This window comes from Crocodylus porosus, unplaced genomic scaffold (assembly GCF_001723895.1).
Source record: "Crocodylus porosus isolate Cpor-Errol unplaced genomic scaffold, CroPor_comp1, whole genome shotgun sequence".
Taxonomy (NCBI): domain Eukaryota; kingdom Metazoa; phylum Chordata; order Crocodylia; family Crocodylidae; genus Crocodylus; species Crocodylus porosus.
In genome coordinates this window covers 16721016-16738515 of record NW_017728915.1, presented here as the reverse complement: position 1 = coordinate 16738515, position 17500 = coordinate 16721016, and the positions used below count along the sequence as shown (strand labels likewise).

Sequence of the window (17500 nt, the reverse complement as noted above, 5' to 3'; positions counted from 1 at the left end):
AAGAAATAAAACAAAAGGGAAAAAAATGTTAAGCTTTCCATTTATTTAAAAACCTATATTATTTTATGATTCTGCTTTACTTTATGCTAAGGAAACTAACTCAAGACCTGATCAGAGTATCACTTTTCAAATACCTAAATCCCTGTAAAGGTTTAGTGTCTGGCTGTGTGCATTTTGCTCAGTATTAACATGTTCAATGGAGTACTTTGATTTTTTTTTTTATCTAGACGCCAGAAGCTGGTGAATATATGCTTCATAGCTTCAGATAAACCTTTTGTTCTTCTGGGGCTGATCAGCTGGTGCGGCAGCGAGAGGGAGAGGAGGAAGGAAATTCACAGGGGCTCCACGGTTTCAAAAAGTCAAATTACCTCTGAGCCATGGCATTGCTGATAATTTAAATGAAAAAATATATATACAGGCTGCACCACACAACATCGCTACTGTTAGGACTTTTAATGAAGCCCCAGTTGTGATGACACTGAAGCAGAGAACGCTACGGTGGGATAATTACTTGGCTCCCTCACAGCTGAGTTTCACAGATGCATTATTAACGGCACATTCCATGCCATAACGAGCACCGAATGTAGGTGGGATTCACAAACCCCGGCATCCGCCATTAGCAGGTTGGCGCAAACACAAATGAGTGTTTTCACAAAAGCATGCAAAGGTTGTGAAATTCCAATGAATTCTTTCACTGGAAAAAAGAGTTCAAGCTGCCATGACCGGATATGTCACCTCCCATGGCACTCTGTGCTCTGAGTGAGGCACCATGGGAAATTACAGAATCAGAATGCATTGATTTTTCTGTAGAAAATACAGGCAGCAGCCCTGATGAAGAATTAAGGAGGAAATGTAATAACCTAATTCTCCTCCAATATCCTCCTTGCCCTGGCCCTCCAGCTTGTTTTTTCCTAACAATTATCTGGATATAAAAGGCTAAAATTGGCTTTGGTGTAAGCAGGTGAAATGACATTGGGTTGGATGACGTTATGCTTGCTTACACCTGGGTTGAACTTGGCCCACTTTGTCTGCCTGTCACAAGCTTTGTTATACAACATTTCTACACAATACTTGTTTTATACTACCACATGTTTTATGCTGTTCTTTGTGACATTGATCCTCCCTAAATATTTTTCCCTGAGATATGGACCCCTAACAGGTTTTCTCCAAAGAATACTATTTACAGTACACAAAGTTATTAATAATTCCTCCTCAAACCATACTGTACAGGGCCTGAAAACTCTGGAGAATTAAGAAAGAATTTTTACGCGTGCACACACACACACGAAAATCACAATACTAATATCTTCTACTCCCATTAATCCAGGGCAGATTAGTTTTGCCCTGTGTCTGCAACCTCCCCAGCCCATCCAAAAATACTAGCAAGCAATTAAAAGAAAAATTCCTTATAGCCATGCTGCAGTATTCGCTCACATTTTTCAGAAACCAGCTTGAAGTAGGAAAGGTTATGAAACTAGTGGTAGCTCTGGTCCTTTCTATTTTTTCCTGAAAGCTTCCATTTCAAGGTGACCCTTTTTGTGCGTTACCCCAAGTGTTTCTGCATGCATACTGAACCAACAAGTCTCCCAGTAATTAACACCAGAGCTTAATGAAGTCCAGCTGCTGTGATGGCAAACTGAGGGGATGCCAACATTTGCAAACTAAAACTTGGGATACTCCAGTTACAGTCACTTTAAAACCACAGTAGTTGACTACTCTTTTCCTAGTTCTCAACACTAATTCTTACTCAATAAGACAACTGTTCAAAGATTAAACTTTAAATAACAACACTTATCTTTGAAGCAATATTTCAGACTGGCAAGTGATGTAAAGGGCTGGATCAACATAAATGAAGGCTGTAAAATTAATAAGAATAAAGAATAAAAAATAGCAAATGAAAAACTAAAATGAAAATCTGACCCGTTAAATATACAAACCTTTTAAAATCCCTAGAAGTACAGTTCCAAGACAGATTTTTCAGCAAAACCTGCTCCTATAAACTTGTTTTTTGACTGAATATAACAGCCAATAGTTTATTAAAACAATGCTTTGTTGCCAGTTATTTCATGGTGTCCCTGAGTATGACAGGGAGCCAAAAAATGTGAAGTCTTCATTATAACTTATAATACAAATACTTCAGATGCATCAACTTTTTTCCACGCGGCTTTTTTTTTATTCATGTGTCCTTGCAATATTCCTTTATCCATATTCCTACATGTGACTTTTCTGTGCAAGAACACTGATAATGCTGTCCAGTTTAAACAGTAGTTTTCTAATCTCTTTCTTGTAGTAAAAGTCTCCTCTCAGATCCGCATGGTGGGCGTCACCTCTCACATTTCTGCTTTATGTACAAGCACAAAACTTCCGCTTAAGTCAACAAGAGATCTGTGCACCAAGGGAGTCCTACGGTGGAGGTTTTTGGCCTGCGCCTTTAAGGAGAAGCTACAGGTTCCTCACAGGTTCCTCATTATGACATCTGACGTTACAGACAGGTACCTGGGAGAAAGAGTAAGTGCCCAAAATGATGGCTGAAATAGGTGATCTGCACCCGTGTAATGAAGGGTAGGACTGAGGCAGATGTATTCAGCTTTCATAATTAGTGACTTCTACTGTGATAAACACTAAATGGCCTTTTAAAAAGCACTGGGGAAGGGAACTGGCTAATTTACGTTCATTTAAACTAATTTACACGTAGGTAACAGGTATCAATTTAGTAATACATCCAGCACCAGAAAATAAACACTCCTAGGAAAGACGGGTTAATCTGAAAGTCCAACACTGGCAGCCAGTCCAGTTTTTCCACTAGAGACATAACATTGCACAAGGTCAGTATTAAAAGTACATCCTAGATTATTCTGGGTGTCCATGCCCTTGAGAATATAGCTCAAAAACAAAATCATTAGCTTACACAATACAGTCCTTGAAAAAATACTGTGTGCAAAGCAATACTGACTTCCAAACTCAAATTCCTTTGTTTGCTTTAACACAAGCTTTGGACCCGATGGCTGCCTGATGACTCAAAAGGAGTTGTATTAAAATAATTGCATAACCTGGCAACACTCCGCAATGTATCAACATTTCACAAGCAGGAAAATACCAAAGGGCTAAAAGCCAAGAACCAAACTTTGTTCTATTCTACTAAAAATACTGCACTTATTAGTCAACTGTATTATGCAGGTTCTTAACCTAATTTTGGATATTAATAACTCACATTTCATAAAAAAAAAGTCAAGAAGACCCTTATACTAAAGTGGTTTTGATTAAATTTTGAAGGGTGGTATTTGGGAGAAGGTATATATGAGAAAGAAGGAGTGAGACAGAGTGTGAGACATGTTTTTCTTTACATGCAGCATACATGGTACAGTATGTGTGCACACATGCACCACACACACAGAGCAACATCTATACAAAACAGCCATGGAAAAAAATGCATGTCTATGACAAAACAGAGAATGTGGAGACATCTGTTAGCCATGATTATCCTGTCTTAGAACTGAGCATATTAGATTTTTTAGCTCCCTCTTTTGTTTGGTTTTAGTTTTCTTGCTTGCCGTTTTCTGCTCTTTACTACTCATTTGTTTTGTGCATACTGTATCCCAGCATGACAGAATTTTACTTGCTCACTCACCCAAAACAAATAATGTTTAACAGGTGAATAAAATATTAGTTTTTTCATAAACAACAATTGCCAAGATGAAGGGCTCAAAAGTCATATTTAAATTTTAAATTTTCAGGATTATTTCAGAAGCCTGTTGTAATCCATATAGCACCTTCTCCAATTATCAAGCCCACACATATACTAACAGAGAACTCCAAGGATATTACCTACTTGAAAGCAGACACTGAGCTCCTAAATATGGATTCAAATCCAAATTTTGATCCTTTCCAATCCCTAAATTTGGGACGTATGGATTTGTTTTAAGAGTCAACTATAAAATCTTAAATCTGGGTTTAAATGTTAATTCTCTCTAAAATTTTGCTGATGTTTAGACCAAAGGTGATAGCTTTAGCCATCTTTGCTTAACAACCTATAGATGGTGGTGTTCTGTTTTGTTTTCCCGCCAAAACCATTTCCTGTTAAGATGTAGTAGTCTAATGGTCTTCTGATAGTTTTTAAATATTCCATCAGGAATGGAAAACTATTTCCAAAGAGAGGAGTTTTCTTCTTGTGGAGATAAGTAAGCAAAGATGCTCTATGTTAAGGAATACTGACTTACACATATTAAAGATTTCAATATGCAGGGCCATGGAAGTCTAAAAACACAGCTCCTTTATGCTATATATTACACATGCAAAATATTAATTATGAAACTGCATACACAATAGAGTTTATAAGGCTTTTTAACATTATCTTGCATACATATATATTCACTGTTACAAAAACATATATACATAGTAAACGCTTGCAAATAACATTTCAATTAATCATGTTATTGCTGCATATTGACCAGATTTATAAGTCTACAAATTCCAATACTCAGTACTGTATTAAGGTATTACCACATACAAGCAAGTATATAAATGGAGTAAGGACATTTTTTTATGGTTTTATCATCCTGCACTTGTGTGTTGCTTGTAATGCAGACATGTTGCTTATATGGGAGGTAGCTTTATTACTTAACATTCCAAGAGCAAGATTAGGTTTTTCTGTTAGAACGAAGACACAGTTCTCATCAGTCTTTATACAATTTTTATATGTGCCAATATCTCATCCGTTAGTTCAAAAGTAAGCATTCAAACCCCTAATTATGTTTCTAATGCCCCAAAACCTCCCAGTGCCATACATGGAAAGAAAGCCACACAACTTTTATTATGTTCACATTTTAGACAGAAAAATACTAATTGTCTTTTAAAAAACTCTATACTATTTTGTCAATATTTTTTTATTACAGCAGAGAATGTATAAATATTTTATTGTAAACTAAGGGCCTAAAATAAACAGTTTAGTAAATAGTTATTACATTACAAGCAAAAACATCTGTGGAAACTGTTTTCCATGTAATTATTCTTGCTATTTTACATTAGCTCTCAACGTGAATTTCTTTGGCTCTAATGTTTCACTTGTTCTAAATCTTCCTCCTTGTTGCTATTATTAAAATCTTAAAAAGGTGCCAAATCTTAAATGAAGAAAAAAAATGATTCGCTAGAAATTATTCATATCACAGTGAGCCTCTACTAAACCTGGCAGGGGTGCAATATTTTCGGTGAAATTAACATAAAATATACAACTGCAAATTATCCAGGAAATAGCTATGTTCTTTACAGTGCGCATTTACATTTGGAAAAAAAATGTTCTACTTATCTGTCTAGCACAAAGCTACAAAACAGTCTCTTCCAAAGCTAGCTTTTAAAAGGAAAGTAATGGATCTGCATAGTGATTCTAGTCCTTAAAGATGATATAACAAATGGCTGGTTGGCAAAAATCGACCGTAGATAATTACTGGGGACAACAATCAACATTGGACATTTATAATCTCGAATACTAACAATCTAATTTTAGATTTATTTCCCTTTCAGTACACTGAATGTATTTCTTCTCTTAGGCCTGAGCCCTTTCTGCTAAACACAAGAAAAACTGTAATACCATGTAAAATGCAAATCTTGCTGTAAATATTTTATAAAATTGTTGCATACATCCCAAAAGCTATAGGTCTTAATTGAGAGCAGGCTATTTTTCCAGTCAATATATGGAAATGGAAAATGCTAATTCATGTTTTTCTACTTATGAAAAACCCTGGAGAATGGCAAAACCACAAATGCACTCACTTTAATATTATAAATATAATTTGGCTCCCCCCTTACAATCCCCAAAGTCCTGGCTTTTATCTCCCAATGGCTGCAGAGGAAGAATCACAGAATCACTTTTACATCATCTGCACAGGAAGTCAACCCCCATGCTCTGCCAGCTTGGCAAAAGAGCAAGAGGCTGAGCTAACTAACACTACAAACAGGAACTGAAGCAAGAAATTCCAGTGCTCTTACACAGGAAACAAGCCCTAAATGACATTCAACCTGATTGAAGAGGAACAGCATGTGAATAGCACTTCACTACTAGGAACGAATATACATCAACAATAACTCAGACCAGAAGGCAAATAGGATGTCTAAACCAATGTGTCAGAAGCTCAGGGTTAGTGTGCTGTAATGTTCTTAGTGAATGCATCTTTTTGTCTTTTAGAACAGTTGATGTCTGTAATGTTAAGGCTTAAACATGCTGAAATCTGACTAGAAGTGGTTTACCATATTTACTCAAATGCAAGGTGAAGTTTCTTCCCCCAATCAGCACAGGGAAAAAGTTCCTTCATCTTACAGTCTCATATAAGGAAACCTCATTAAATACACTGTGGGCATGTATACACATGCCCCTATGATGTCATTGCTACTGTGCCATCATTTGGCAGTGCAGTAACAGCCCATACTGTGCCATGCATCGGGCACATTGTTATTTTTAGCTGCCATGTCACCATAACAATGCACTATACTGAGGAAACACGTCACTATGGTGACATAGCTGCAGCATCACAGTTTTTGCCCACAGGCGCTACATACGTCACACGTAGACATGCCCTTTCTGTCATTAAACTCCTGCCAAAAGCAACACATACTCAGTAATAGAATGCAACTATGAAGTTGATTAAATACAGCCAACACTGAGTATGACTATAAAACATATGACTCATATTCAACAAATAAACATACTGATAGGACCCTACCACAAGGATATGTTAGTGCAGCCCACCTGAATAAGATAAATGGCAGTGCCCACTGACTGCAGTCCCCCTTAGTGCCGACTCTTTTCAAAGTCATGGTGAGCCACTACACTGAATCTATTTCAACTTCCTCAAAAAACTTCCGCCCTATATCCCTGCTTTGAATGAAGTATAAACTTCTTGAAAAAATGCTACTGGCTCAGGTGTCTTCCATCTTTGAGAAGTTTACACTAGTTGAACAGGCTGGCTTTCACCCTGGACACAGCACTTGTGATCAAGTGCTGGTGCTCACTATGTATACTGAAGTCAGGTACCAGTGCAAAAAGATCACAGGAGCTGCTTTCACTGATTTAGCAGCAGCCCATGATATGGCAAGATGGCCTCCAGCTGAAGGTGTAAAGGGTCATAAGGTGCCAGCAGACCCTCTATCTCTTATGAATGCTCCTGTCTACCTGGTGATATCATGTCCATCTAGGGAACACTGTCAGCAGAATCCATCTACTAAATAACCGTCTCCCACAAGGATCAGTGCTTGCACCAGCCTTTTTAATGTATACGTAAGTGATCTTCCTGTCACCAACAGTCAGAAATTTGGCTATGCTGATGACCTGGCACTTGCTGCTCAAAGAAGGACCCAGGCTGAAATCCAGACCGATCTTTGTGAAGACCCCAAGTTACTTGAAGAATATTTTCTGTATTGGAGACTCTGCCCAAATCCAAGGAAAACTGTTGTCACGTCTTTTCATCTATTCACACACCAGCCAGAAACTTGCCATCACTTTCTGTTGAGAAGAGGTTAAGCATGAGAAGTTCCTAAAATACCTCAACATAACTTTTGATTGGAGCCCCACCTTTTGTGAACATCTACAGAATGTTGCTAAAAAAACAAAAGCACAAGTTAACCTTGGGCATAAACTGGCCAGAATGATGTGGGAAGTCAATGCAACCATGCTTCAAACAGCCTCTCTAGCACTTGCTTTTTCTGCAGAAGAATATTGCTCCTCAGTCTGAAACAAAAGTGTGCACATAAAGCGCGTTGATACACAGTTAAATGCAGCTATGTGGATTATATCAGGAATGCTAAAAAGTATGCCACTGCCATGGCTTCCAGTCCAAGTGAACATTGCTCCCCCCACAGCTGCACCACAATGCCATATGAATGAGGGAATACTGTCAGTATTAAGGCCATCAGTAACCCAAATCTCCTACTCAATAAGGACATCACTATGCCCGCACCAGATAGGCTTAAATCTAGTACCCCTTTGGAATCTGGCTAAATCTAGGCTAAACCCTTAGGGAAATATGTCTAGAAGCTCTATGATGATAACAAAAGCATCAAAGAAAAATGGAGGGAAGCCTGGGCAAATACCAACCTGCCACAGAAATAAATTGTTAGCAGCCTTACAATTCCCCAGCCAGGATTTGACCTGCCAAAAAAAATTTGGTCCTCTCTGAATCGCATCCAGACACTTCATGGAAAATGTGGACACCTACTCCATAAATGGGGAATCAAAGAGAGTCCAAATTGCGACTGTGATGTGATTTTTCAGACTGTGCGATACATTGTGATCAATTGCCCAATTAGATCATTTAATGACAATCTAAAACCAATCCATGCAGCTACCCCTGGAGCAGTCGAATGGCTATCAAATTTAGATATAATCTATGAATGTTGTATGAATGTTGTAATCCTAAAATGTCATATGAGAGAGAGAGAAAGAGGACTTCCTTTTGACTCCCACAGCTGGGCTCTTCCTTTCTTTCCCATTTCAATATCACCAGCCTTAAATATCTGGCAAACATCACCAAACAGAGCCCCAGTCAGTTCACACAGAATCCTTCTGTTGTATACTGTCTCAGTCTATGTGTAGCCCCAATCTCTATAAGCTGGAGCCAGACCAGATTGCTGTGTGCCTTATCTGCATATAAATTTTTGGAGAATCCCAGGACTCATGACAGGAACACCTGGTTCCAAACATGAGTGGAGGACTAATTAGCATATGGATCTTTTGTGTAGGGGGGTTAGTATATGGAGTACACACATACACTGACCAGTGTTGAGCTGTGGGGTCAATATGGCTTGAAGTTCTGTTGACTCTGCTGGGGCCCAGTCCAATGAACAGTATGGTAAATTATGAGATTTTTGTCTTTGGACTGATATCCTGCATAGTTTGCACCATACACAAGTAGGTACAAAAGCCCTGCTTAAAATGTGTTTATGGAGTACCTGTACTAAAACGTGAAGCAGTTTTAGGTAAAAGGTAAAATGCATCAATTCTAGATGAACTAAATCTATGGGTACTATATGCAAATTACTACAGGAATATTGGTTTCAAGGCCAGTATTTTGAAATTTGCCCCTCACTTCCATGTGTGCAGGGAGAACAGGTTCTGACAATATGAAGAGGGGGAAGGGGCTGTAGGGGAAAGAAGTTGAGGGGGGGGAGAAGATAAAGGAGCTACCTGAACCCCCAGATTTATTTTCCATGCTATAGCAGTGGGAGAGGGACAAATTTAAAGCAAACATCCAATAATTAGATTCTATACCTGGAAATTTTTAACAAATTTATAAATTTTCCATATACAGAATCTAATTATTAGGCGGACTCACCTTATATTCAGGGTCATCTTATATTTGGACTCCATATGACAGTCTGCTTAAATTTCTAGTTGCTAGTGCTAGCCTTCATACAGTCACAGGCACATTTACTTGGATGGGAAGGAATGGTCTTCTGTCTTCTTAAAACGAAACGATTAGGTCATTAAATTTTAAAAACTCTCCATTCATAGCTGAGTATGGCTTTGAAGTCTGAAAATGATATTTTCCCCATTAGACTTTTTATCTTCTGATTACAGCTGAATTTAATATAGTTGTTTTGTTTAAGAGCATCCTGTCCTACCCAATTGTCTTTCTTTCTGTACCCATTTCATCAATGGAAACCCATCCTGTTGAATCACATTTCTTAGTTACCCTACACGGACATCAGTGGGAACACTATATATTTTGAAGGCTTTAAAAAAATTGCAATTTGCTCTTTTACCTCAGAAGTGACTTGCTGCTGTGAGAATCCTACCAAAATCTATTGAACCACACACAGTAGTAAGGGTCTCCAGGATCAAGGTGTATGTGGGGGGAAATCAACCTGACTAAATTCTAACCCTGGAATTTGCAATATTCATTCACACTGATGGTTCTCAATCAGGTAGGCAATTTTATTGACTGCAAATGGGACTGCATTTGTGAGTAAAAATTGCACTATCAGGCTCTCCCTGATTGTTCACTCACAGAATGCAAGTGTTCCCTTAAGACTTATAGATTCATAGATGTGCACTGGTTTTAAAACTGAATGCACAGTACTCGCTTTTACTAGAGGCATGGCAAACTGCACCTGCAAGCTCTTGGACCTGGACAAAAGGGGGTTTTATGTTCATTAAAAAGTAGACGTGCAAAACAGTACAATTTTTGCTCATTCAAGATACACTCTGATAACCAACTACTGAAACTCAAACTATAATTTCTTATTCAGTCTTCCACATCAGATGCATTTTGCTGAATTTAACATGTTTTGCTGTTAATGGATTTCACAGTGTGTTGCCATTTTTAATACTGCTGTCCAAAGAAAATGTTGTGTATGATGATGTGGTTTTGCCATGTTCCTAGACTGCAAATGACAGCAGTTTCCCCAGTTTAACCCCCTAGAAAAACAGAGAAACTATTTGACTAGCCCTTTCATTCACATATACACATATTCTCAAGTGTCTCACGAGGTTTCCCTTAATAAATCCTGTTTAAATAAGAGTAAAGATGCAAGAGGGATATAATTATGCTCACTACAGTTAATAGTCTTATGTGGATATTTCCACTGAAAGGGAAAACCAAAATCTTAACTTTCAAGAGTTAATAACCAAGGCATAGAGAGCTATAACTCTAAAAGTAACCAAGCCATAATTATGTATTGCTTCAAATTTGGCCTCCAGAACTGTAGGACAAGAATGTATAAAACACGTGAAACTTACAGGAACATTTTCAGCTTTCAGGGATTACAGTTACACAAAACTAAAATCACTCAAGAGTGGGCAGTTTATGATCATTTTCTGCAATATGCTCCAGAATATCTGAATTTAGCAGTGTTGAGCAGTCTGGCAGTAATATTTAACTACAACCATGTATTTTGGTTTAAAAGTAGGCGCAGTACATTTTTTCCATCAACAATTTCATAAGAAGTTTTTGGCACGTGAGGCTCAGGGCTTTTACACAGGACCCAAGTGCTTATACACAGGACCCACACTGTAATGGGTCCAAATAACCTGTTAGCTAAGATCTGGAAATTGTCATCAATAAGGCCTTGACAATAGATGCTAGCACTTCCACCATCAACAAGAAAAATAGTAATAGATTTAAAGGAAGCATTAAGAGTTATTACAATCTATATACTTCATTTTAACAATTCCCTATTAACATATTCAAATTGTTGGGCTGTATCTTTTAAATATTTTTGTATTATTAGGTTGATTATATGTAATTAGTGTGGTTTCATTACACATTTGTTAAGGCAAAAAACCAAAAAACTACTGGACATTTAAGATATACAAATACTCTTAAGCAAAAATGTCCAAACTTCTTAGCTTAAACTCCAGGCTAAGATATCTCTGTCAATTATGGTAATAGCAAAAAAAGTGCTAAATTGCCCTTTTCTTCTAAAAGTCATATTTTAAAAAATTTGGGGGGGCTAAGTCTCAGTAGTAATGTCCTATTTAAATTCCTATATTTTTAAAAAGCTTTCTTACCAGTTTTTCTAATATAACTCTTTAGATTTTAACTAAAGAGAAATTAACTTGCTACTATTAACTTGAACACAAACTCTAAACTCACTAAAGCAAAGTTCCTCTGCATATTTTGTTCTCACAGTCTCTAAATAGCTTGAGAATTACATTTATGTCCGTAAATCTCTCTTCCACACTTTTAGGCAATGACTTGTGGCCACAGCTCCATTCAGGACTATCCAGTTACTACTTATTGCATGATGTTTCATCATTCAACTTACTATCAAAAACTCTGCAGCAACTCAGTCATGAAGTCAGAAAACATATAACCCACACCCCCATAATATATTACTGAAAATATTGATAACAGATATGTGCAGGAAACTGAGGATATGCTGCTTATGGTTAGTTGATGCTGACCCTTTAAACACACTGAACTAAATTATACATTCAAACTGCGACCCTGTAATCGGCAATATATTATAGTGATATCCAAGCTAGCTCAAGCACCAGAAGCAGTCAAGCTCCAGTAGCAGAGAGCTGTGTGCTACCAAAGCTAGACTGCTTGCAGCACTCAAGCTACTTAGGTATCTCTATACTAACTGGAGCATACCCTCAGTTATGTTGAAGTAGAATCTAGTCACCAGATTTGCTCCAGCCTAACTAGGGCCAGGTACAGACTTTACACTTTTACCAGTATAAGTGATCAGGAACTGTTCTATACCCATAAAAGAACAGAACCTCGGCACACACAGATGCACGTAAAAATGGCGGAACCTGGTCTAAGATTTGCGAATCCCCTTCCCCCCACAAAGGGTGAATGTGCATCTGTTCGCTACCAATCTAAACTACACCACTTACAAAAAATGTGTAACTTAGATCAATTCTGCCTTGGGCTTTTTGAATGTCTGTACCTAGCCTATGTCCAGAATCTTGCCCTGGAAGTACAACGCAAGGCAGGTTCCTTATAAAAACTATAATAGGTTCAAAAGGCTTGATCCTGATCATTGATTGGAATATGAAAAAATATGTAAGGCAACACATGAATGTGTATCTAATGCAGGGTTAAATTCTATATGCAGTAAGATTTACTGAAGTACTTAACTGTTTATACACTTAGAGAGTTCAGTGTATTCTGTATTTCCTACCTGCAACAACATCTTTCATAGTTCTCCTCTCCACCAATCCAGGAGCTGCACAAGAAGGTAACACCTGACCGTATAGTGTTTGGGCTGCACCTACAGGAAACAGGAGGTAAAAAGACTCAACTCCTCCCCATGAGGTCAGCACCTCATTTACCCCATCAGTTCATAGATTAATTCCAACAAAACAAAAGAAAATGGAAAGAGGTGGAAAAAGTGTGTTGGTGAAGAGGAAGACTATGGAAAACACCATCATCAACGAGTAATTACTCTTTTTTTTAATACCTGCCCTCCTCACCAGTCTAGAAGTTGAAAAAGAAATTAAGTCTTCACCATAAAGGAAGGCAATTTACAGTAGAAAAAGTCAATGGAGCCTTACCTTTACATGACAATAGATGTTGACAGATGCTATGATTTTAAGTGCATTCACTGCAAACGTTTATGGTGCGTAGCAGAAGTATGCAGCCCAGACCAAGCTGCTACTTCTTTAATTCTCAAGAAAAAGACATTCCACTTGAGAATAGCTTTAGAATAAACTATATTCAATACCAAGTGATCAAAATCTTGCCACACAAATTGTTCTGGTACAGGAAGAAGTATTTGGAAAACATTGTTTCTTTCTTTCCCTAGATACCAAAAATAGGACAAAGAATGCTTTTGAGTGTCAAAAGAGTGTCATTTCCTTAAAGGTAAGAGTCAGTGTTTTGCCTGACATTCAGAGGATGAAAAGTGTCTCTTAAAGAGCTGTGGATTGATTAAGGCAGACCAACAGAATTACTGGTTCATTTAAAAACTGATGTTACTCTAAGAAAGTCTGACAGTTACAAACTAAAATCATTCTCAAGCTTCTAATGAAAATACACAGAGGCTATCAATACAACCCTCCTAGCTAAATACTATATTCACAAAAATTATACATTATTTTAATAAAGGAACTTTAAAAGGAATTGAAAATACCAATTTAAAACTAGAACAATATATAAAGCTTGGTATAGAATAACTTCTCCATAGGGAGGATGACCTCAAGAGAAAACATGCAAATGGAAAATCACTCAATTCCCTGAAGAGGCCTTAAAGCTGTCAAAATTACTAATAAATTGACCCACAAGGAGCTTCTCCTAGAAAAAGCTGAAATGGAAACAGCCAAGCACACACAGCATTGTATTTGTTGAAGCTAGTCCTCTTTGCTTGAAAACGGTGAACAAAAAAGCTGTATTGCAACAGTAATCTTTAAAAGAATGGAAAGGCTTTCCATACCTCAAAAATACTCTGCACTAAACTCATGCTGTTGAAAATTTCTTTCTATAGTAAAAAAGGAAAGTACTCTGAATACGCAGAAGGATAAAAACAATATTCTAGCCCCCGGAAAAGGAAAGAAAGATTGTACTTGATTTGACTTGTTCGCTATGATGTAACAGAATGCAACTTTCACTAATGACCATTTTAAATGGGCAACCTCTTGTTTTAATTACCTAATTTAGAATCTCCTAAAAGGTTGCAGTATTATTTTGTTTCAACTTTTGTTGAAGATAACTACTTCCCTTTGAAGTCAAAGGAGGTACATTTTATCTGGTCTTTTACCTAGTTAGCAACTTTTTTTTTGCCTGTCTGGTAGTCGGACAGGTTTCAACATGCTGCACCTTCAAGCCCAGAGGCTTTCCATAGGAGAAGAAAAGAAGATAACATTTTGGGCTTCATGCTCCAAAGTCTGGAACACCTGTGATTCTCACTGACCTTAGTGCAGGTCAGAGGGACAGTGAGATTTTTGATGCCCTAGGCAGACTGCGAGGGAGGGAGCAGGGAGGCATGGAGCAAAGTCTTACCTGCTGCAACCTAGGCTCCCTGCATACCAGTTGCACTGACCCTGCAGTGCAGACTCTCTGGGGACCACCAGATTGGCACTTTCACTTAACTGTTATCCAGGGCTAGTGCCCTGGTCACCCCTCACTTAGATGCACTGCTTGTGTGGGTGCTTAGAAACACAAAAGTTTCACAGGTATTTTATTCAGAAAGCGATTTTCATTTAGATTCTTTGCCCACTTCCAATGACAGTGAAAACCAGAACATTGGTAAGACATCGCTACAGGTAAACAAATGATTTATGGATGTTTTATAACTTTGCCCAAAGTAAAGACCACCCAAACCCTGTTTCAATTTTCACCAATAAACACTCCTTTCCCTCCCATTCCTTGCTGATATTTGAAGAAGAAGCACAGAACTTGCTACCATAGAATTGGTACCTAACTAGCAGCTTTTCATGACATGATCTTTAAAAATTAAGCTATTTGTCTGGCAAAAGATGAAAGGGATTATCTTCTTTCTTCCAAAGGAAACTAATGGCTTATTAAAGAATCACAAACACCTTTATATCCATGTAAAATTGGTACAATGTTCCAAAAAACATACCAAATTCATATGAAAACAGAAGATTTATTTAAAGTATCACTCCAGAGGTCTAAAAAAGAGGAAGTCTGAAAAAGAAGGAACTTTACAGGAAGATTCTCTTTCTTTGTTTCTAAAATGGGATGCAGAACGGTCTGATGAGAAACTGAGGTGCTAACCTCTTTCCTTGAAAGGAGTGGAATCATTTTGCCATCTGGAGATAAAATTATAATCCCATCTGGTAAAAACTTACCTTCTTTTCCAGCTTCAAGATTGGTGAAGAGAGGTTGTGTGATGAATGTGCACACTTACATTCAAACAGATGTGTGCCCACTTGTACAAACTATCTGAGAAACAGGCAGAAAGTATCTCTGCAGGCTGTTAAATAAAGCTATTTTTAAGTGCAATAATTTTCCAAGTTAATAATGTCATTAACATGAAAAACAAGTTATAGTATCAAAAAGTCACAGCTTATACAGACCAGTTTACTGGAAACTGTCTTTTTTGCCACAGTAGCTAACAGATGTTGAAAGGCTGTGAATTGATTGAGATGCTTGGTAATGATAACTTTGAAGAAACATCACACTTTTAAAACTCAGACTGATTACAGAAAAGGTGTTTTATCAACTGCTCCCCTTTATGAATAAATATGAAACTACCAGGAAAATGTTTAAACAGGTGTAATCACAACTGCATATGAAAATTGGGTTGGAGGGCTGTAAGGAATGTTAACACAGGAAAGAATGAAAGCAATGTAAAACTGTGATCACAACCGATTATGCATGTATCATGCAAAACAGGAATGTTGTCATAGCAGCTATAAAAATGTCAGTGAAAACTGAACTACTATTACCCAAGTTGTAAATGAAATGAAAAATGCAAAAGGAAAATGTGAATGAATATATTAAAGGAATTGCCATTTCCTTACTGGTAGATAAACAAGCAAAATAAAATACATTTTCATGAAATGGAGTTATTTGTATGAACAAATATGCATAGATAAACATTGCATGGGATGACAACTACACTGTATGTCTGGGTAACAAAGTTATTAATATTTCAGACAACAAATTTTACAGGAGTCAAAAAGGAAGGGAGGGTTCATATATAAATTTATGGAGCCAGTTTTAAAATAGGAAACCAACTACACAGGGGATTTGACTAGGGTCCAGTACACTTTGCCTGATAAAATCAAAAGGAGGTTTTCCATTGACTACAAAAGTAATAGGACCTGGCCTTCAATAAAACTACACATTTAATTGTTCAGTCACCAAAACTGGACATATAGAGCAGTACCTGCAAAACCTATGTATATGTACCCTGCCCATCACAGTGTCATTTAACTGCCTGCATAAATTATTAACATTAGAAGATAATTACTGTAAATCACAAACCAGGGGTTTTTAATTGGATACAATTATATTTAGATTTATAGATGTAACACGCTTTGCATTGTAAGGTCCCACTCCTGCAGTGAACTCTATGCAGACAGAATCCTGCAAGTGCATACAGCTTTACTGATGTGAGCAGGATTCCATACAGATCCAGGGTTTTACACATGGCAATAGAGGTTTAAATTTGCATAGTAAGCATACTGGGCTTTTCTTCCTCAAGCAGGTCTTATATAGAAGACAGCTTTCATAAAATGGGATTCCAGTACCTTTTTTAGTTAAAAAAAAAAATCTGGAAACAATTAGACATGGAAAGAAAATATTACTTTAACAAATAGGCTGTTGCACTTTCCATTGTGAATTAAAACAGCAGCTACTTGAAATAGGCTTTAAAAACATGAAAGTTTTATATATATGAGTTCTTAATGCGTCCATAATTAATTCACACATTCAACTGTTGAGTCCAGAAATATGTTCTTGTTGATAATTTGCATTTAATGCTTTAAAAACAATATGGCACATTTTTATTTGCCTTAAGGCCCAAAAACTATTTACCAAGATAATAGTTCACAATGTCATCATCTCTGCTGCCACATATACTTCTTAGCTAATATGCATGCTAAGGGTTTCCTTAAAGAATCAGAATTTTGTCACTGGACACATTGTGAGCAGATTACCTAAATGGGGAAGAATTTCTTTACAAAGCAGAACCTTTTAAAATTCTGGAAATGTAAGTAAAGGAAAATTCAAGTAATATGTTTTAACAAAGAGTGTGCATGGAAAACCACACACTTTACAATGATCAGTGCCTTCCCTTCAGCACACATTAGCTAGTACTATTTAGTAGGGGTGTGCGAAGCTGGCAGTATTCTATTTGGATTTGGATTTGGCCCAGTTTGGGGGACAGCTATTCAATTCACTGATTCAAATCACTGTCCTGATTTGATTCAGCTGAATCTGAATCTGAAGATTCAATGCTGATTTGGAGAATCAGTGATTTGGCCATAGACACAGCTTTATATGTTTTTTCTACACACCTCAAGGTACCAGGTGTGACTCATAAAGATTGAGATGGTCGGGTGCATGGAGCATCCCACAGGAGTGTGTGTGGG

At 37.4% G+C, this 17500-nt stretch overlaps 1 protein-coding gene across 7 annotated transcripts in view; it reads right to left on the bottom strand.

Moving 5' to 3' along the window:
• The window catches only part of ZNF423 (zinc finger protein 423), a 253010-nt gene that overhangs the window by 88033 nt on the left and 147477 nt on the right, over window positions 1-17500 (bottom strand). For 3 of the 7 annotated variants that reach the window (XM_019535759.1, XM_019535760.1, XM_019535754.1), the window contains one exon: window positions 12622-12711. The exons of the other annotated variants lie outside the window; for them this stretch is intronic. In XM_019535759.1, the coding sequence (XP_019391304.1) occupies window positions 12622-12711 (90 nt within the window). The remainder of the gene's footprint in view (window positions 1-12621; window positions 12712-17500) is intronic. 7 annotated transcript variants of the gene reach the window in all.